This window comes from Eptatretus burgeri, chromosome 16 (assembly GCF_056783735.1).
Source record: "Eptatretus burgeri isolate ZD-2024b chromosome 16, Ebu_testis_v1, whole genome shotgun sequence".
NCBI lineage: Eukaryota > Metazoa > Chordata > Myxini > Myxiniformes > Myxinidae > Eptatretus > Eptatretus burgeri.
In genome coordinates this window covers 50,343,745-50,366,244 of record NC_140976.1, presented here as the reverse complement: position 1 = coordinate 50,366,244, position 22,500 = coordinate 50,343,745, and the positions used below count along the sequence as shown (strand labels likewise).

At 42.2% G+C, this 22,500-nt stretch overlaps 1 protein-coding gene across 8 annotated transcripts in view; it reads left to right on the top strand.

Annotated features, from left to right (window-relative positions):
- LOC147011049 (uncharacterized) overlaps positions 1 to 22,500 on the top strand; it is a 330,511-nt gene that overhangs the window by 169,721 nt on the left and 138,290 nt on the right. For 7 of the 8 annotated variants that reach the window (XM_085860228.1, XM_085860226.1, XM_085860225.1 and 4 more), the window contains one exon: positions 20,033 to 20,133. In XM_085860228.1, the coding sequence (XP_085716354.1) occupies positions 20,033 to 20,133 (101 nt within the window). Of the gene's footprint in view, positions 1 to 20,032; positions 20,134 to 22,500 lie in introns of those variants that run through there. The other variant, XR_015052501.1, reaches the window with a different exon arrangement.

Below are 22,500 nucleotides of genomic sequence, written 5' to 3'. Positions count from 1 at the left end.
AATAAGTAATTCATTATTATTATTATATCAAATACAATGCCATCGGAACTTGTTTACACGAAAATCAACCAAACTTAAATATAAGGTGACAATGGAGTGTAAAGACGTTCTCACAAGACCTGATCAAACAATCAGCCAAATATCCTGTTTAACATGATGGGGGGGGGGGGGGGAACCTTCTCAGCATGTTCCACAAAATTATCCTTTACTGAACAAATTCTTGCAAATATAAGTAGCTGAGTTGAAAAGACATTGTAACCCATTTTAACTTGTACATTGCTACCTGGGAAGGTGTACAAGATGGTTAAGAGTTGTTTTATGTAACTTTTCGAACAACCCTTGTTCAAGCACCTCGAAGGCAAACTATAACTCAAAGCAGAGGGCACCGTAACACATTAAACCGAGGGCACCATAACACTCGAAGGAAAAATTCAATCCGAGCTGAAAGTAGGCCTAATGTAAAGTTCAAGTCTTATTGGATGGCTTTGCATTTTCTTCTTGAAGGTCTTTTGGAAAGCTTGGATTAAATTATTTCGGTCAAGATTGCATCATACATTGAAACCCTTTCGGACTTCTGTGTTGTGTTATCCAGGTGGTAAAATTAATCGGCCAAACGTAGACACACTGACTACTCATCAGGTAACACACTTTAAATTTTTCAATGATTAGTGCACAAGTCAACATCTGTCCATGCTGGTGAACAATAAATGGAAATACTGATAGTTTAGCCTCTTCATTATACCTATAACCATTGTTTGAATATCATTTACATTATAATGATGAATATCATAATATGTTGCTTCTGGTGCCCTACCTGAAGGCACACATTCAATGCTGCTAAAGCAGTCTCGTTGCAAGGAGTACACGGTGGTTTGCTTTTATTTTCCCAGCGGTAGTGAGGACTATAATTAACAATTTGTCCAGGGTGCCGGCGTTAACTCACCGTCTCTTTGGTGAAAGACATTGTGGGCTCTATAACATCCACCGACTAATTTTGGCAGACAAGACGCCCAGATTAACGTTCATCCGAGAGATTGAACACACAATGATGAATCACCCTGCCTGTGAAACATCGGAATGACAGTTTCTAGCTGGGTCCGGATTCAAACCCAGGCTAGACAGCTTGGAAGAGATTATACATAACTGTGGGCTCTCATACCATCCCAAAGTGGATGTAGGTTCATGCATTCCTAATCATATCTATTGCGAATTCAACAAATGCAAAAAAGTAATAATTTGTTTGTGGTATTGTTTAACAATAGTGGGGCAACTTAGCTAAATATAGCATAACAATTGTGCATTTTGTGAGGAAAGCACCAGATTTGGCACACTAGTAGCCTATCATATTATGAACAGATTTGGATATTGGGCCATCTCAGATTCAGCCGCTGATGGTTGTGGCAGCCATTTTCCACTGCCATCAAAAAATTTGAGATGGCCCAATATCCAAATCTGTTCATAATATGATAGGCTACTAGTGTGCCAAATCTGGTGCTTTCCTCACAAAATGCACAATTGTTATGCTAAGTTTTCCCAGTACAAGAACATTTTGGTTATGGAGTTACATGGCAGCCTCTACTTCACACGTTATACCATACGATGCTTTTACACCAAATACAGCATATTCCTCTGTACATATGGTACACCGTGGGATATTTCACATCCACCAACTAATGCTGACAGACAGGGCACAGTTTAACTTCCATCCAAAGGACAGCACACACATTGATGAATCACCCTGCCGGCAAAACACCAACCCGACAGGTAATTTTCTTGTCGTGAATCGAACCTAGACTATATAGCTCAAAGGTTAGTGTGTTTCCACTGTCCCATCCTGTCAGGCTATAATAATGTCTCGTGAAAAATAGTAACGATATTCGAATATAACCTAAAGCTTCAGATGATTCACCGGGTTAAGGTGGCCATCGAGTATCTTACCGATGACAATAAAATGATCATCGATCACCTTGTGGACTTCACAAATTACGAAACGAAATGCTCTGCTTCCCCATGATTTCATTTCTCATTTTTATCTCGCCTGTTCGAAGAACAGAGAGCTATAGCGATACCCCCGGCGTGAGCGTGAGCGTCAGCGTCAGCGTGAAAATGTTAAAGTTTTTGGTGCAAGTTATTTCCTTTCTAATGTTTTTATGTACCACACTATTTGTTACTGATTACAATATACAAATACATATATTGCTTTAAAATTATTTGGATCAGACTTCACTGCAATGCTTTATAAAAAATATTATTAGACTAGTCTTTTAAAAACGATAAATGTATAAACAGGCAAGCATTGGGTGGCTTTGACACCAATCTCTGGTTATCTCCCTCCTTGGGTTCAATGTAAAACTTTTCACGACACCAACTTCGAACTTTAGTCTTTCTGTACCTATCTGATCAAGTTGTTTTTTTTGTTTTGTTTATTTGCAGCATTGTTGTCAGAGAAAAAAAAAAACAGAATGATCGTTAAAAACATCGTATATTTCAGAGGTATATGTTAAAGAGGGAAGGGTGCGGTTATTATTACATTTATGAGTTGGTCACACCATCTCCGCCTCAAGTACTGTGTATGCCAATATTTAGCAACAATGAAATTAAAGAAAAAGCATTTTAATTTCACAAAAATATGTTTCCCGTGAATATTACATAAAAATGGAATACAAAGTATTTTCTCCTGAAATTCAATTAAAAATCACACGACGGACAAAGGTTCAATGAGGTTATTGTATGCAACTCAATGAATGAACAATCTAATTGTGTTCTGTCCATTTGTGCTGGAATCTCAGGCGATTCTCAAAGTGATTTAGATCCTCTTGACTGACGAAAAAGAATTTTTTTTTCAAACTTACTTATACACGGCCTGCAGTGAATGATTGCAGCTGTACTTGCAAGACTGGTGTTAGCGTCATCGTTACAGTGGCTGCTTAAGTTCTTAGGGTCTTGAGTTTGAGCCTCAGTCGTGTCCTTAAATAACACCAGGTGGGTTGACTCAGCCTGTCATCCTTCCGAGGTCAGTGAAATAAGTACGAGATTACTGGAGACAGGGGCATTGCATCAGCGACACAGCCACGCTCCAAGCAATGATGCAACCACCTGCCACAGTCTGCATTTGAAATGATGGTGGTGACTGCACATGCGCTTTTCACGCTAGATTAACAGTTGTTATCAATAAACACTGGCATCGTTTTCCATCAATTACTCATAATATTGTCTGTGATCAATGACATGTAGGATCGTCTGTGATAAATAACTTGTTACATCATCGGAAATGAATTGGAGCATAATCTACAATTGATAACCCGTGAAACTGTCTACAATCAATAACTCGTCACATCATTTTCCATCAATTAATCATGATATTGTTGCGAATTCGCGCCCGCTGGCGTGCGAACAGCCACGTGACTTGAATCGCGGCACGTCGCCCACTGGACGGACAATTCTGTCGTGACCCTCTCGGACTAACGCCGGGGGCCAGTCACGGGTGGGCCTTTCGGCCTCACCACGATCGTGCCAATCGGCCACCCACGTGGGATAGGGTTGTTCGCCAAACTCGACCTACCTAAGTACCCACGCGGATGGTAGACCGGGCGATCGCACCTCGCCGCAGGTCGACTCTGGACACGGGCCGCTTAAGCGATCTGTTCCGTACTATCGGGATAACCAAGCGGTGCTATAGTCGGCCTCGACGGTTACAATTAATTATCGGGCATATTAAGCCCACGACGAACCTGTTACGTGAAGCAAGATGGAGATTCAATTAAAGAAAAGACTAAGCGAAACGGGAAAACAGTTCAACTTCATGCACATTTATTCCGCGGCACACGGAAAGCACACATATAGCAAATGCAACAAAAGAAACAATGACTCAGAGATACTACCAACTACGCGAGCACACGGCAACACTTAAACAGTTTTACTTCACAGATGGCGCCGACACACATTTACTCAAAAGCAAAGGAAAAGAAAGCCACCCTCATAGGCAAGGGGGCATACGGCCCATAGGCCAATGTGTGTGCGGGACCTGGAGGAGCGGCCAGGCCCGCGATACCGGGGGGGGGGTCCTACCCGCATTTTCATGATGAGCCGCAAATGTGGCAGCGCGGCGGTGCCCCGACTTCGTGCTCCTTCGCAGGTTTCGTTGGCACTGCTTGGAGTGGGGTGGGAACGGGGCCCCCTTTTTGCACTATCTCAGCGCGGGGGAAAGGGGGAATTGTTGATGCTCTGGGGAAGGAGTACGCTGGCTTGCTTGGGTCCCGTGATGAGCGATTCCACTGCGACCTCGTCGCCGACCGCCGTCTTCCTTGCCTCGGACCCCAGCTCCTCGGACTCTTCCCCCAATTCTCCTCAGCCGACTGCAGAAAACCACCTGGACGCCCTCGCCTCCCGACTCCACTCTGCGCTCCAACCCGACTTGACTGCCTCGCAACAACAACTCTTGCGCACCAACTCTTCTTTCTCTCTGCCCCAAAACTCTCTTCGCTTTTCTGCCAAGCAACTCTGCTTTTCTGCTCAGCGTTTTATAGGCCGGCAGAAGAACCCATGTGCAAATTTCCGGATCAGAATGAGCTCGGGGGCAGAGCCACGCTTGCCTATCGGACGGAGGAAAAGGGGCGCGAATCTCCCCTGATCCTATAATTTGCATATCTCGATTCCACACAGACGCGCCTTGAGGCGGGGCCAAGCCGCCCAGCGCTTGCTGATTGGACGGATCAGAAGTGGGCGTGTAGCATTCCTGATATGAATTCTCCTCGGAAAGGCCGCATTTTGCACTCGCGACTCGGCACGTATCTTGTACGAGCCCAGGACAGCCCGACGCTCGGTGCTCACAGGTGGTGCGGGAATGGCGGTAGAAGGAGGGAGGTGAGGGTGGTGGAAGGTTTATGGTGGTGGTTTGATGGTCATGGTGCGTTTGGGAATGGCATGATGCGATTATGTGGGAGCGAGTTGTGAAGGTAAAGGTCGTGGCTGTTGGCGTTGTTGTTCTTCTGAAGCGGCGTTGTGGTTGGTGGTTGTTGTGTGATGGCGGTTGGTTCAAAATAAAGATAGAACAGAAAAACTGCTATCTCAAAGCGTCGCAGCCCGAATAAATCACATTTCGTCCCTCTAAACAACGGGTTTGGGGCTACCTACACATGTACTTACAGAGATATCTCACCTACGGCACCTGAATGGTGGTTTGCGAATTTCCACAACCGTAACAATATTGTCTGTGATCAATAAGCTATGGCATTGTCTGCATTCAACTACTTGTGACATAATTTACCATCAGTTGCTTATTATATTGTCTGTGATCAATAGCTTTTGTAGCATCATCTGCGATCAATAACTTGTAATCAAATGGAAGACCAAGAAGAAACCCAAAGAAGTAAAGAGCAAAGATGGAGTCATCAGGAGGAACCTGTATAGGATTCGGTTTTCAGCTGCTTCTCCTCCACCCTCAAACCCCTCCAGGCGCAGCCAAGCGAGCCTTACAGAAAACTTTCTGCAATAATTCACTTCTCCTTGGAGAGATAGATAATGAAAGAGAGAAATAGAGTGAAAGAGATGAAAGAAGCCAAAAAAGCAAGAATTAGAATGAATAAAGAGAATTGTGAAAATTTTTTTGAAAGAAATGTGAAAGCAACAAAGAACAAAGATGTTAGGAAGAACTCTTACAGATAGATTTCAGCAGTGACTCCCCAGGTTCAAACGCAGCAACATGTACAAGCCACCAGAGGTCTATCAGCAGGGAAGCACAGTCCACACAACATCAGGATATGGTACAAACCTAATTAAACGGAAGACCAAGAAGGAACACAAAGAAGTAAAGAGCAATGATGGAGTCATCAGGAGATACCTGGAGAGGATTTGGGTTTCAGCTGCTAATCCTCTACCCTCAAACCCATCCAGGCACAACCAATTGAACCTTACAGAAAACTTTCTGGAAGAATTTCGAACAACTTCTGTGATCAATAACTCATGGAATCATTTACCATCATTTATTCATTATCATCTGTAATAAATAACTTGTGGTATCATCTGTAATCAACTACTCATGTTGTCGTCTGTGATGAACTACTCGTGGCATCATCTGCGTTCAACTACTGGTGCTAATGTTTGCTATCAACTACTGGTGGCATCGTCTGTGATCAACTACTGTTGGCATCGTCTGTGGTAAACTACTAGTGGCATCATCTGTCATGAACTTCTCACAGAATCGTCTGTGATCAACTACTCGTGGCATTGTCTGTGATGAACTACTCGTGGCATCATCTGCGTTCAACTACTGGTGGTAGCGTTTGCTATCAACTACTGGTGGCATCGTCTGCAGTCAACTACTGATGGCATCGTCTGCAGTCAACTACTGGTGGCATCGTCTGTGGTCAACTACTGGTGGCATCGTCTGCGATCAACTCCTGTTGGCATCATCTGTGATGAACTACTGGTGGCATCGTCTGCGATGAACTACTCACAGAATCGTCTGCGATCAATTACTCATGGCATTGTCTGCGGTCAAATACTTGTGGCGTTATCTGCAATCAACTACACAGATATTCAAGCAAAGGTGACCAAGAATGGCCCTGATAAGCTGGACCTGGTTCATTTCTCTCATTGCTTGACCCTTCTCGACAGTCTGTCACCTCTGAGGTTTCAATCCAATCTCCATCTCTTTCTCACTCCAAAGCATACCTTCACTTCTTCATATTGCTCTTGTGTGGTGGAGTCATCCACTGCCAAAAATCATTCAATTCACTCCGCTCAGAGCACCAACTCTTGCTTCTTCAGTGCTAGGTGAACTAGGCCTATGCGACCCAGTATGGGTGGTTACGATAATAAAACAGTGAAGGGGAGAACGTATTTACACAGTTGTGTGGGATGGACCCTCAGCTTAATGACTGACAGGTGGCCACATATGTACATAAATGATTCTCCTTCCTTGGCAAAGTGTGGCCCAGCAGCATGAATTTGACCTGCGGTGGTTTGCCATCCACACCCATTCCCATTGAAGACTACCATGGCATAATTTCAATATCTACGTATATTTTAAATTTTTCTTCTAGATGACATCATCTATAGCAAGCACCAATCCTTATTTGGGCTCGTTTTGATTAAACAAGTCAAATCTATCTCTTCGAACTTTATACCTCGGGTCACCGGCTGCATAATTACAGAATCGACCTTAGTGCTGTGTACTTCGCGATTCCGATGTTTCCCATTTACCACGTGTCATGCAGGGCTTCATGTCTCAACATTTATTTTGAGAGCTGTAGAGCTGTAGTGCTGTACTGGCAAACCTGCAGTGGTTGAGAGCTGTTGTGGCAAACTTCGTTCATGTTACACGACACATAAGGAGAACAATCTAGATTGCTTTACGAAGGGCGACATAGTGGAAGCCCAATTGGGTTCTGTCTGTAGAAAGTGAAAAAATGAAAAATTTTATGGTTTTTATCAAGTCAGTATTTATTCAGGATGGGGTACAGTGATGGCCTGTTGGTAATTATACTGGAGCAGAGGTTGTGAGTTCAAATCCTGTTTCATGCAGCAATATTAATGGATTTGGTTTTCAATCTTCAGGAAGCCAATTCTCAGGAGAATTCCCATGTCACAATTGAATTATCAGTAAAAAAAAAAAAAACAACCACCTGACTCATCAGCTTCTCAATCTCTTGATGTCAACGAAGTACTACGTAACCTGCCTGAGTTACTGCTGTGAAGGGAAAATCTTTCAACAAATTGGATAAAAGGTGTGCTATATTCTTACGAATGCCATTTGACACCTTTAGAAACAAAATACCAATAATTTGTTAAATCGAAACCTTGATTGCATTGAATGAGCAGTGGAAGCTTGTGGAGGCCGGGCATTGGTCTGGAGAACGTTCAGCAGGTAGTTGAGGGGTGGGGGCATTGCGTGCAACAGTCTCAATTTGAATCAGTCATATTGAATCATATTCTTGCTTTTGTGGTACTTATCATATTCGGATTGGGATGCCATTTGTCAGGATTCCAATAATAGCCGAGGTCAGGCCTAGGGATGACATTTATTTCAATATAAATGCAAGTTCCCTTACAAGGAACATAAATGCAGGAGAGAAGCCATTACACCTATCAAGCCTTGCAATGGTTGCCAACCTATGGTTGTCTGTCTGTCCTTTTAGAAAATTGCTGAGTGTCAAGCAAGGAAGCAGAATGTACCATTTTAAAGTCTTTGATATGACTCGGCAACATGAAGATATTAGTCTTTGATATGACCCAGACTCAGAGGCAACGCACAAACCATTATGCCAGTGATTCTGGTAAACTTCAAACACCTGCTCTGGCCACAAACAACCTATGGATTTATATTTTAAGATGCCTCGTGTTAAACTGTCCCATCATGATTCATTCATAGCTACCATCCTATTTGATGTAATGGTGCATAACCTACCTGGAAGATGGCATCAAATATCACTGGGATGCCATTTCGATGTAATTTACCATATTGTTGAATTGATTCCACGGCAGTTTGTCTGTCGTAATTTGGCCAATTACCCGGTCCAGTCCACCATTTGCTTTGGATAGTAGCTGCACTTTCCTTGCACTTTGGTGGCCAAAGTGAAAAATATATGATGAACCAATGTTACTGTTTATGTGCAGAAGTTGAGCTAATTATGTCATCTTCAAACTTCTTTCTTTTTTCAAATATTATCACAACAAAAGTTAAACAAATCATTCTATCTGTTTGAAATACATTAACATCATTTAGTGGACTGTACAACAAACTTGGACACGAAATAGACTCTGGCAAGAACCATTAACATTACAGGCCATGGAGATACAAAGAATGACAGTACGTAAGCACAAATGGAGTTATTATACCACTCATTCCGTTAGCGAATGCATATTAGACTGGAATTCAATTCTGAATTCAACATGCTGGTTGCATCATTCGACTAACACCTGTGATGCTGATACAGCAACCCTGCACATTTGGACATGGATTTGTAATTTGTTCAGGGCACCGGCGATGTCTCCCCACCTCTTTGCGAAAGACACCATGCGATTTTTAACGTCCACCAACTAATGCGAGCGGTTGAAACACCCGGCTTAACATACATCCAAGGGACAACACAATTTGTGATGCATCATCCTGCCTGCAAAACACCAGGATGACAGTTTATAGTTAGTTTGGAATTCAAACTGAAGTTAGACTGTTCAGAAACGAGTGTGCATACCTCTAGGGCCTGGACTATCGTGCTAGCCAAATCCACTCAGCATAGCAGTATGAAGCTGCACACACATTATGTTTAACCATAAAACAGTACTGTTCGGAAAATAATGAGATTGCGTTTCCCATTTAGAAATTGCACAATTTCCTGAATTCTAAATTAAAAAATGAAATAATATGAGATGGTATTCATTGAATACTCACCCGGTACAGTCTGGAGAAGGGCTTGCTGTGAGGCAACTCTTCTGGTGGCAAATTTGTGATTAATAAAATTAAAATCAAATCAAATGGAAGACCAAATAAAATCGGTACTGCATTGGATTCATCAGAAGGAACCTGAACAACCAGAAAGCAAAGATGAAGTCACCAGGAGGAACCTGGATAGGATTTGGGTTTCAACTACTACTCCTCTACATTCAAAACCATTCAGGGGCAGCCAAGTGAGCCTTCCGGTAAAAAAAAAAAACATAAAAAAGAATGCAGATTCAAAAAATTAAATAATTCTGGCTGCCAGACCATGTGTCAGATCAGGTTGAAATTTAAAACATTTCTTCCCCATCATTTCTGCTTGATCATAATTTTTAAGTTTCATGTCGATTGATGCAGCAGTTCAAGAGAGAGAATTTAAAATATATTTTCGTTCAATCCAATATGGCTGCCAAACATGTCACATATCAATTTTTCATGAACACCCTGGTATCCCCAAGGCTTTGGGAACAATTGTGCGAAGTTTCTCCTCGATCTGTCCAACCGATCAGGAGAAGAAGGTTTTTTTTTAAGGTTTTAGGGCAAATCCAACATGGTTGCCAAACCATGTGACCTATGACTTCATAAGTGGTGAACGTTTTGTTCCTCATGGATAGGTGGTAATGTACTTGTAAAGTTTCTCCTCAATCTCTTCAGCTCTTTTGGAGAAGATTATTGAAGAAAAAAAAAAAGTCTGCCGAACCACATGACCGATGACATCATAATTTTTGCTGGTGACCAATTTATTCCTAGAGGACATGCAAATTTTATACTGATTGGATGTAGCATTCTATGTATGCCATTATGATGTCACAGTGAAGGCACCGATGCCATAATAAAAACAAGACAGAGCAATTAGAGATTGCAGACCCTCGCCAGGACTTGTTTTGTGTGGTGATTGTGTAGTTTTGTGTGGTGTATTTTGTTTGGTGTTTGTGTACTGTTGTGATGCAGAATTAATAAGAGACATTATTATAAATGCCACTTTATACCCGCTGCAGTATTGACCGGGTACCAAGACGTTCCGCTTTGATGCGAACTCCACTTTGATCGGACACCTGACCCTGACCCATGACGTTTTTTAATATTATTCAATTAAATTCAGATTGGGATTAAAATTTATTCAATTCAAATCAACTGGAAGACCAAGTAGGTACAGTCCTGCATAGGAGTATAGTCAGACAGAATCTAAACAAGCATAAAGCAAAGATAATGTCATCAGGAGGAAACTGGATAGGATTCACATTTCAGATGCTACTCCTCTACCCTCAAAGCCATCCAGGCACAGCCAAGTTAGCTTCATTCAACAACAAAAAAAAAAAGTAAAAAAAAAATAAATAAATAAAAATAACCCAGATCAAAAAAGTTAAATTATTCTGGCTGCCAGACCATGTGTCCAATCAAGTTAAAATTTAAAACCTGTTTTGCCCATCAGTACTCAATCAATCAAAGTGAAACTTCAAAATTATGAGCAAGTGGTTCCAGAAAAAACATTATTTAATATTTTCCTTAAATCCAATAATACTGCCAAACCATGTGACCTATCAATTATTCTTAAAGAAACTTGTACACAATGTCTTGGGGAAAATTTGTTTGAAGTTTCCCCTCGAACTGTCCAGCCATTCTGGAGAAGAAGACCTTTTATAGGTTTTAGGGTAAATCCAATATGGCTGCCAAACCATGTGACCTGTGATGTCAAATGAGTGAACCTTTTGTTCCTCTTGCATAGGCGATTATATGTGTAAAGTTTTGCCTCAATCTGTTCAGATATTTTGAGAGAAGAAGATTTTTGAAGGTTTTTTTAAAAGCAATATGGCTGCCTAATCACATGACCGATGATGTCATCAATCTTTTTTTTTTCAGAGATACAGAGGTCCAAAGTTTTCAGTTTTTCCAACATGACTGCCACATCAGGTGACCTATGACATCATAATTATCAAAATAACATTCTATATGAGTAGTCGCACCTATGGTGAAAATTTTGTGGCAATCCAAGCCAAGTCGTTCCAGAGAAAAGGGAGTAACAAAATGCAGACATGCACATCAACATGTGCAGGACTGATCACTTAATCTCACTTTTTTCTTCGCAACCACAGACAAATGAAATATATTTTTAGGGTAGAGCCATGAAGATAGGCCCGTTCACCGAGGTCCTTATCACATGATGCAGCTCCACACTTAACATGGCACTGGGGTGTTTGGTTGCGCTCTCCGTGCGCGAATGTGCACCACACACCAAATGGGGGCTGTAATTGAGCGGAATGCTATGACTAACTACACGATGTTGAAAGGAGTTCAGTGCACACTCCCACTCCTAGTTAGATGCATGAATGTCCATATCGAAGTGTTTGTCATGGTATGTTGTGCACATTGCTCCCTGTTACTTTCAAAAGGTGGTGGTGGGCATCTGTGGTGGCAGTGGTTGGGGTGATGGTAGAAGCGGTGTAGCTTTGAGTTTATGGTGTGGTGGATCGTGTGGTAGGGGTTGTGGGTTATGGTTTGAGGTGGGTGGTTGGTCGTTGTTGTTGAGGCGTCAATGGTGAATATACAGTGAGATTGGGTAATGTTATAATGGTGTGGTGATTATAATAAAGGCGTTTTGAGGCTGTGCAATTATTGTGGCATTGGTGAGTAGAGTACAGTGAAGGTCATTGTGATATGCCCGTTGACTCGTGATTCAAATGTGGATTTGGTGTGCATGTGCTAATTGACTGTGTGTGTGTGTGTGTGTGTGTGTGTGTGTGTGTGTGTGTGTGTGTGTGTGTGTGTGTGTGTGTGTGTGTGTGTGTGTGTGTGTGTGTGTGTGTGTGTGTGTGTGTGTGTGTGTGTGAAGGAGAGATTTGTGCGCAAATTTAAGATGTGAAAAGAAGGAGGAAAACCTATCTAATCCCCCACCATGCTTATTGGCCCATAAACCCATTATAATTTAGGAAAGGGCTACCTGAAATGAATACAAGTATGCCTTCTTGTTTGTCTTCATCAATGAGAGCAAGCAAATGTATGTATATATGTGTCGTATGTCAGTCTGTTTGTATGTCTCAACATATGTATAGCATGTACTCAGATTATATGTAAGTACACAGATAAGTCCGTGGCCCAGTGGGTTGTGAAGCAACCATGAACATCAATCAGATGGCCAAATATCCAAGTGTTCCTCTGTCTGACACTGTTTACCTGGGGGTGATGTGGCCCAACTAACCGAGGATCACCCTCTCAGTGCACACTCAGATTACTGCCAAGTGGAATAGTGAGTGCAGCGCTGGCTATTTAATGGAGCAAAACAGTTGGGGTAAAACTTCCCGGTTATCACTCATGCGGACTATGCTTGACCAACCAGGAAAATGCACCATGAGTAGGCTGGAAGAAAAGATTTATGGGTTTATTTATAAGGGGCAAATACGGGGGAGTTTGTATCACACGTATTTACAGTAACGGTTTTATTCACAAGGAATGGCAAAGCACAAACTCAGGGTGTTTGTGAAGGTGTGACATATATAATGGGGGACATTGATATGACATGACTTTGTATGTGCAGCAAATAGAACAGACATAGAGCGGAACTCGTTCCCTTGACACTTATGAGCCACTTTTACAATCTTACTTAATTATTCCCACACGACACTTGGCGCCAATCAGAATCACAACCGGAGAAATGTAGAGGAAGAAAAGTAGATAAGTTGTAGAGCAGAGCGTGGGTACAGCTCTTTCCCACGTTACTCATATACGTGCAAGGTTGTAACATGTGCAGACTCATGTGAGCTTCTCCTTGGTGGCTCTCACCATCCGAAGAAGCAAACATGTGCACAGACTTGACCAAAGGACTCATGGTAAGGAGAGTTTGATCAATGGAATGCCCGGTAGATTGAGATGCTCTGGAGATCGAAATGTTAAGTCGATCGAAACACTTGGTAGATCAAGTTGCTCGGTAGATCAAATGCCTGGTAGATCAAATGCATGGTAGATCAAATGCCTGGTAGATCAAACGCCTGGTCGATCAAATGCTCGGTAGATCAAGATACTTGGAACATCAATATGCTAGGTGGGTTGAATCCTCAGTAGATCAAGATTCCTGGTATATCAAGATTCCTGGTATCTCAAGATGCCTGGTATATCAAGGTGCCTGGTAAATCGAGATGCTCAGTAAGTCTGCTTGAATGTCCCTTGTTCAAAGTCTTCCACAAAGGTTCTCCCACCATGGAGGTTCTCTTTGCAACCGACCACACTTGGTTTCACATCCTAACTCTACGGAGGTCGAGCTAATCTGTTGTTGTTTCATGGAGCGCACAGAAAACACTCTTCTACCTCCTCTTGCTTCAGAGGTCAAGCTCATCTGTTGTTGTTGTTGTTGTTGTTGCTGTTGTTGTTTGGTGGAGTGTACATATGCACTCTGCTCCACGTCTGCTCACCTCGGAGATCAAGATAATCTGCTGTTGTTGTTCGGTGGAGCACACAAAACCACTCTGTCCCATTTCCTCTCACCTTGGAGATCAGGCTAATCTGTTGTTGTTCTGTAGAGCACATGATCCACACTCTTTCTACTTCCTCTTGCCTTGAATGTCGAGATCATCTGCTGTTGTTCCGTGGAACCATGATGATGATGAGCGCATGCCAGACACATGACGTCATCTGAACAGCTGCAGATTAATGGTCCTGCAGCTCCAAATGTGTTGTTGTTTTCCAAATAATCAAAAGAACCAAAAGACCACTGCAGAGCTAATAATTACTTATATTGTGTCCAAATGTGTTTTTTGCATGAATTGAAAGAGTGATTCTATTTACTTTCCACGTGTTCAAGCACCCACATAAAATCCTTTGTGCAAGTTGAACGGATATTGTGGTCCATTGTTTTGAAACAATGATGATGCATGATGTTTGGACTCATGACAGGGTGTAATTCATGACGTGGAATGGAAAAAGGAGGGAGGGGGAGGTTTGAAGGGCAAATTACCAGATCGACAGGGCATGAGGACCTATGAGTTCCAAAGTTGAACATGGTGAGGGACTGGTGATGGATGGGTAGGTGGAGCCATAGAGGGATCCAATGATGGATCGATAGACCTAAGGAGTTGAGAGAACTCTAACATTCTCACGAACGATGCATATTCTCCCCAAAGTCCTACACGAAAGATGGGAAAGCTATCTCGTATAAAGAAAATAAATATCTGTCTGGGGAAAATCATACATGTCTCTGAATGCACATGGAGGTCTTTTCCATGACTGCAACCATATTTGTACATACTCTACTATAATAAATAGAGGCTGTGTGGCTGTAGTGAAGTCGCCAATATTCACTTGTCGATTGGTCATGATACTGACAAATTGAGTGTGCCTGTTTTTCCCTTCACTCGTCAATTAGTCAGTGCACTGACCAATTGGGTGTGCTAGTTTCTCCCAGCATCATTCTTCATGCCATCGAAGATTGGCCTGGATGGGCACTCTGGCCTGGAGATAGACCAATAAGAATGAAAAAAAAATTAACATGAGGGCAAAGTCGATGACTCACCATTGCAAATCTCCATGCTTCCCACCAAAAGCAAATTTGAAAGATGGCAAAAAGTTCCACTATTTGTCCATTTGATCCTGCCCCAGTGTTGGGGACAAAAATGTTTGGCCTGCTGCTCTTGCACCTTCTTGCCACGTGGTGATCATCACTACCAAGTTTGGTGAATTTCTGCACAACCATTTAGGAGACAGTGGGACAGACAGACAGACAGACAGATGGAACCAATCACAATATCCCTCTGTTTTTTTTTCAAAAAGGTAGGGATAATAATATACACTACATGACCAAAAGTATACGGACAGCCATTCTTATTTGTGGATTCGGCTATTTCAGCCACACTCATTGCTGGCAGGTGTATAAAATCAAGCACACAGCCATGCAATCTCCATAAGCAAACATTGGCAGTAGAATGGGCCATAGTGAAGAGCTCAGTAACTTTCAACATGGCACCGTCATGAGATGCCACCCTTCCAACAAGTCAGCTCATCAAATTTTTGCCCTGCTGGAGCTGCTCCATTCAACTGTAAGTGCTATCATTGTGAAGTGGAAACGTCTAGGAGCAACAGCTCAGCCGTGAAGTGGTGGGCCTCACAAGCTCACAGGGTTGAACCGCTGAGTGCTGAAGCATGCAGCACAGAAAGATCATCTGTTGTCGTTTGCAACACTCACTACTGAGTTCCAAACTGACTCTGGAAGCAACGTCAGCACATGCACTGTTCATCGAGGTTTTTATGAAATGGGTTTCCATGGCTGAGCAGCTGCACACAAGCCTAAGATCACCATGTGCAATGCCAAGCATCGGCTGGAGTGGTGTAAAGCTCACCGCCATTGGACTTTGGAGCAGTAAAAATGCATTCTGTGGAGTGATGAATCACGCTTCACCATCTGGCAGTCCAAAGGACAAATCTGGGCTCAGCAAATGCCAGAACACTACCTGCCTGAATGCATAGTGCCAACTGTAAAGTTTGGTGGAGGAGGAACAATGGTCTGGGGCTGTTTGTCAGAGATCGGGCGAGGCCCCTGAGTTCCATTGAAGGGAAATCTTAATGATACAGCATGCAATGACATTTCAGATGATTCTGTGCTTCCAACTTTGTGGCAACAGTTTGGGGAAGGCCCTCTCCTGTTTCAGAATGACAATGCCCACGTGCACAAAGTGAGGTCCATACAGAAATGGTTTGTCGAGATCGGTGTGGAAGAACTTGACCGGCCTACACAGAGTCCTGACCTCAACCCCATCAAACACCTTTGGGATTAATTTGAATACCGACTGCGAGCCAGACCTAATTGCCCAACGTCAATGCCCCACCTCACTAATGCTTTTGTGGCTGAATGGAAGCAAATCCCTGCAGCAATGTTTCAACATCTTGTGGAAAGCCTTCCCAGAAGAGTGGAGGCTGTAATAGCAGCACAGACGGGACCAATTCCATGTTAATACTCATGATTTTGGAATGAGATGTTGGAGGAGCAAGTGTCCACATATTTTTGGTCATGTGTTGTATCATGAAATGTTTAATGAACATGTTTTTGTTACCATTGGCACTGTTTGTGCCAGCAAAAAACGTCATCGCAATGGATTTCACAAGAGTGTGTTGCAAGCTCCGAATGTGATCATATGGAGTACGATATATTATGGTCAATAAAATTTATTTTTAAATGTCAAACGTTATAAAGTGAATTTTCAAGAATGTGCCGCCAAAGGTTTCCACCGAAAGTGGGCCGAGATTGGTACTCTCGCTCAGTGGGCCGAGAAGGGTACTCCTGCCGAGAGGGCGGGAGTGCCCGCTAGTGCCTGTAATATATCCACAAGAGGTGCACAATTAAAGGTCTTATGTTACAGTTCGTTAAGCAAAACTCATCAAAGATGATATATAAAAGTTTGTCCTAATTAAGGAATAGTAAATGATCCATTCATTGACATCACTTATAATTAAATCTGCTTTTCAAACTTTGAGTTAATTAGTTGCTCAAGACTGTGAACCAAGAGCTGACCCGGTTTTATCACTGCTCATGGTTTCGGCTGCATTGTTATTCCTGTGCGGCCATCAAGACAATCGCACAATAGGAATTACAGAATGAGTTTTGTTAAAAGTTTTGGCCCAACACTGTTTGAAAATGTTTTCATAGTAAGAAAATTTTTTTCTTCAAATAAATGTTTCCTTGAAACAAGAAAACCGCCATGAGAATTCTTCTTGAAGCTAGAAATTTTTTCTCATGTTTTTTGTTTGTTTGTTTGTTTCAAGAAAACTTGTTTTAAGAAAATATTTGCTTTACTAAAAAAAGAAAAAGAATTGGCCAGTGAAACTAATCAATTTTAATCACACACCTTCATCACCTCTCAGGGGGTGCTCTGGGAAATGTATTCAGACATTGTTGGTCAGATCTTGTACAATCCACTTACTATTCATCTTCTGTGGACCTCTGATGTCACTGAACATTTTAAAGATTATGTTTGTGTGCGTTATTATTTTTTTTTTAATTGCATGACCATTCACATCAACAGCAGGGAGCCATCCAATCAATGATTCCTGGAACCCTCTGCACAGCGGGTTCACAACCTTAGTTGTGTCCGAAGGTCATCCATAAAGGCAGAGAAATATGGAGAGGGAGAGAAGATGGGAGGTGGAGGTGAGAGAATATGGGTGGAGAAAGATACATGGAGGGATGGAGAAAGAGAGGGAGGGGTCAATATTGAAGGAGGGAGAGATGGCAAGAGAGGCTAAGAGGAAAGGATGGATGGAGAAAGATTGAAGGAGTGTAGGGGTGGGGGGGGAGCGAATAAAGTGAAAAAATGCAGGGGATTTACCACGAATGGAGAGGACATTAAGATTTGGAGAGAGGCATCGACAAAGTAAACCATCCAACTCTAAAGTGATCTGAAGAATTGTTTCCGTTTACCAATTGCCTCATTGAATGGCCATCTGGATCATTTGATCATTGTGGGCTGATGAGAGAGAGAGAGAGAGAGAGAGAGAGAGAGAGAGAGAGAGAGAGAGAGAGAGAGAGAGAGAGAGAGAGAGAGAGAGAGAGAGAGAGAGAGAGAGAGAGAGAGAGAGAGAGAGAGAGAGAGAGAGAGAGAGAGAGAGAGAGAGAGAGAGAGAGAGAGAGAGAGAGAGAGAGAGAGAGAGAGAGAGAGAGAGAGAGAGAGAGAGAGAGAGAGAGAGAGAGAGAGAGAGAGAGAGAGAGAGAGAGAGAGAGAGAGAGAGAGAGAGAGAGAGAGAGAGAGAGAGAGAGAGAGAGAGAGAGAGAGAGAGAGAGAGAGAGAGAGAGAGAGAGAGAGAGAGAGAGAGAGAGAGAGAGAGAGAGAGAGAGAGAGAGAGAGAGAGAGAGAGAGAGAGAGAGAGAGAGAGAGAGAGAGAGAGAGAGAGAGAGAGAGAGAGAGAGAGAGAGAGAGAGAGAGAGAGAGAGAGAGAGAGAGAGAGAGAGAGAGAGAGAGAGAGAGAGAGAGAGAGAGAGAGAGAGAGAGAGAGAGAGAGAGAGAGAGAGAGAGAGAGAGAGAGAGAAAAAGAAAGAAGATTCTCTGACTAATATTGACTCAAAACTAGGGAAAAGACGAACACTGCTGTCATATTAACTGAGAGCTACGGTATACACATTCAGGTTATGTGCTGCAAGCAGTGACACGGTTAATGTGAGGTCAATAAGTCACTAATGTGTGACTAATGAGGTGAATGAAAAAGACAACGATCAAATGGCAACATAAATTATGCAAATGCGGTTACAGAGGTGAAAATGGAAGGACAATTAGAAATGACTTCTTGCGGAGGGCATTTCAAAATTTATTCCTTGGTTTAGCTCCCTTGTAAAAAGAGCTGGGCTGTAGTTCACACCACTGGAATGCTTAATGTTATTGTTTCACCTTGAAAAGTCATCCAAACATTCACCACCAGTTGTATCAATAACACTTCAAGGACAATTCAAAGTCAGGAGAAAGTTTATGGCAGATGTATGAATGCTTAATTGCGATGTAGTAGAATGTGCCATTGAAAAATGTTTCCAAATGGCAGTCTGATTTGTGAATTTGTTTGCTTCTGATAAAGCATGCATAATTCAAAAAAGTAAAGTTAAGAGGTGGGAAAGAATAATCTTCATGGTTTGATTGTGACGCGTTTCAACTCCCACGTCTCTGATGGCACAGCGGCATGCTTTGGCGAATCATGATAACTCCAAGATTGCTGAAGTGGTACCTCTAATTATAAGGTGCAGATGGCTTTGTGTTGCTGGTGAGACCACATCGGTGACCATGTAACACCTTGATGCGGAAAAAAGCACTCATGCATCAGATCAACCTTAACTAGTGACCTGTGGGGGTTGATATTTGAAATGAAAACAATGTTCCAAGGAATGTATGTATACATGCTAGGTTTGTGCAAGCGCTTTACTCGTGATAATGTAGGAAATCAACGGATTTGTAAATTACTGGGTGAAGGAGACAGACTGGATTGCTGGCCTTCCGTCGGTGCAGTTATAGAGGTTACGCTACAACTTTCAGCTGTTTGTCAGGCCAAACGGGTTCTGCGAACAAGCGCCCGATTGGGGTCAGAAGAGCACCTGGTCCAGCCTGTGTGAAAAACTGCTTGGCCTACCCATGTCTGGTGCACTGATAAATCTATTATCCAACCAAGTGCCGAGAATATTAACCCACGGCGAATTGTAATTGACCACCTCTTTGATCAAAGTTAAAGCTTATACATTCAAGGTCTGTTTTGTGATCACAGTTATGTAGAAGAGTTAAAATATTTGATATGCCTCTCCTTGATTGTCTGCAAACTTTGTGGTCTGTTCTATGACTAGTTATTGTTTCAGTGATAGAGTGTCAACAAAAGCATGTGTTATGGAACTGACTTTTCTTACCTGAGACAAACTTTTCTGCAGGAAAAGTGAAAATGTGATTTGTGGAAGCAGGAAATTGTATGAAATGGTTATCTCAGCTGAAAATTAATCTTGACTTTTTCTTGTGAAAAGGTTCCTTTCAACAGCCTTTACTTCCAATCACTCATCATTGATGCTTTACAAGCAATTGTAACTTTTCACATTATTTTAATCAAGACTAAAAGGTGATCTAACAGATTTAACTTTTTTGTTTGTTTCATCAGAACAGTCAATTTCTAACACTGTTGGTGCTGGAATGAGGGACACTTCCGGAGAGAGAGGACCCCAAGGACCCACAGGACCTCGAGGGCTTCCAGGTATCAAGGTTAGCATTTTTAAACCCTCGGACGACAAGTTAGTTTTGTACTAAACGAGGTGGCAGCACGCGCTGTGGTCTCATGTTTTCCCTTGTTTATAAACGTGTTACTGTACGTGTGTCTGTCTCTCTGTGTCTGCGTCAATGTTTTTCTCTGCAACCGATTGTCTGATTGATGCAAAGCTTTAAACATAGGAGGGACACCCCATCGAGAATATTTTATTGCTAATTCTGATGTAATGGGTCACATGGTATGGCAGCCATATTGGATTAAAGAAAAAAATTTGGACATCATTTCCTCTGAATCCGCTCCACTAAACAAATTGAAACTTTGTAAATGTCATTAATTCCCCATGGGATTATATGGGGTGATGATGATGATGTCATCAGTGAAGTGGTATTCCAATCGCAATTGGTTGAATTGAAATCTTTATCTGAAAAATCTGAAACTTCATATATCTCAGCTATGACCGGATGCGAGTGAAGAATTAAATTGATGATGTACATAGCCCATGCCAAGAAACTATGTGACACAATGGGGTGCATGTATGATATAGCCTGTCTATGGGTCATAATTGCAATGGACCATAATAGTAGCATGTTCAGTTAACAATGGTATTTTTTTCAGAATGAACATGTGAAGTGAGATTATGTGCTCTACGAGTGCTGTTCTAGTTTTACATATATGTGGAAGAATGATCGGAGAAGTTGTTTTTTTAATTGATAGTTCTCAAAATGTCATTATAAGAGTATGTGAGGAAACCCCCCCCCCCCCAAAAAAAAAAATTATTTGTCCCCGCAAGCTTCCTTTTTTGAACCAGCCTCCTGTTTTTTTTATATAATTTGTTATTTTCTCAAACATCCTGAAAAAAATTGCAATCATGACCAAAGGAAGCTGTGCAGTGAAAGTGCTGCACCGCTTAAAAAGTAGCCACGTGGGAGACTAACAGTTACTTCCAAAACAGGCAACACAATAAACCCCAAACTAAACAACAACACAAGAAAAACTAAAAACTATTTATATATATTAGGGTGTTCCAAAAAAATGAAAGTTTTATTTTTGCTGCTCCCTGATGTTGCCTTTGTTCCAATACCCCATAAGAATTATAGGTCAAAAATGAATAAAGTTCCATGATATTTAGGGGTTCCTCAAGTTGGCACAATTATGTCCATTATGGAGAGGACATTTTGCACTGCAATGTCAAAAAGCTCATCGAGGTCTCCTTGGAAAAACTATTCTTTCATTCTATATGACTGCTGTGGTTTTTGAAAATATCAAGCAACCATATTAATTGTGAAGTGTACTGTGTTGTGCATATTCGACGGCAAGATGTCAGTGACATTTTGGCAAATTTCAACAATATTGTGCCAACTTGAGGAACCACTAAACATCCTCCAATCTGCTTCATAGTTGGTGTGTATGTTTCTACTGTCAAATGGAACAAAGGCACACCCAGGGAGCATGAATATTCATACATTTATTTTTTTACACCTATAAGGAAGCACCATAATATATATATATATATATATATATATATATATATATATATATATATATATATATATATATATATATATATATATATATATATATATATATATATATATATATACAGTATATACACACATATATATGTATATAGTGTTGCGAATTCGCGCCCGCCGGAGTGCGATCGGCCGCTCGACTCGAATGGCGGCCGCCTCGCCCACCGGAACGGACAATTCTGTCGTGACCCTCTCGGAACAACGCCGGGAGCCAGTCACAGGTGGGGGTTTAACCCCACCACAACCGTGCCAATTGCCCACCCACGCAGGATAGGGTTGCTCGCCAAATTTGATCTACCTAAGTACCTGCGCAGATGGTCGACCGTGCGATCGTACCTCGCCGCAGGCCGACTCCAGACACGAACCGCTTAAGCGGTCCGTTCCGTGCTATCGGGATAACCGAGCGGTGTTATCATCGGCCTCGACGGTTCCGATTAATTATCGGGCGTATTAAGCCCACTACGTACCCTTTACGTGAAGCAGGATGGAGAGTCAAACAAAAGGAAAGGACGCAGTGAAACGAAGAACAATTCAACATAATACACATTTATTACCCAGCCCACGAAAAGCACACATATACAGTCAAACAGTCAGAATGCACATATATCAATTTAAAACAAAAACAACAATGCAGAGCTACTACCGAATATGCGAACACACAGCAACACTTATACAGTTTTACTTCACAGACGGCGCCGACACACATTTACTCAAAAGTAAAGGAAAGAAGCCACCCTCATAGGCAAGGGGGCAGACGGGCCTGTAGGCCAATATTTGCGCGGGACCTGCAGGAGCGGCCAGGTCCGCGAGACCGGGGGGGGTCCTACCCGC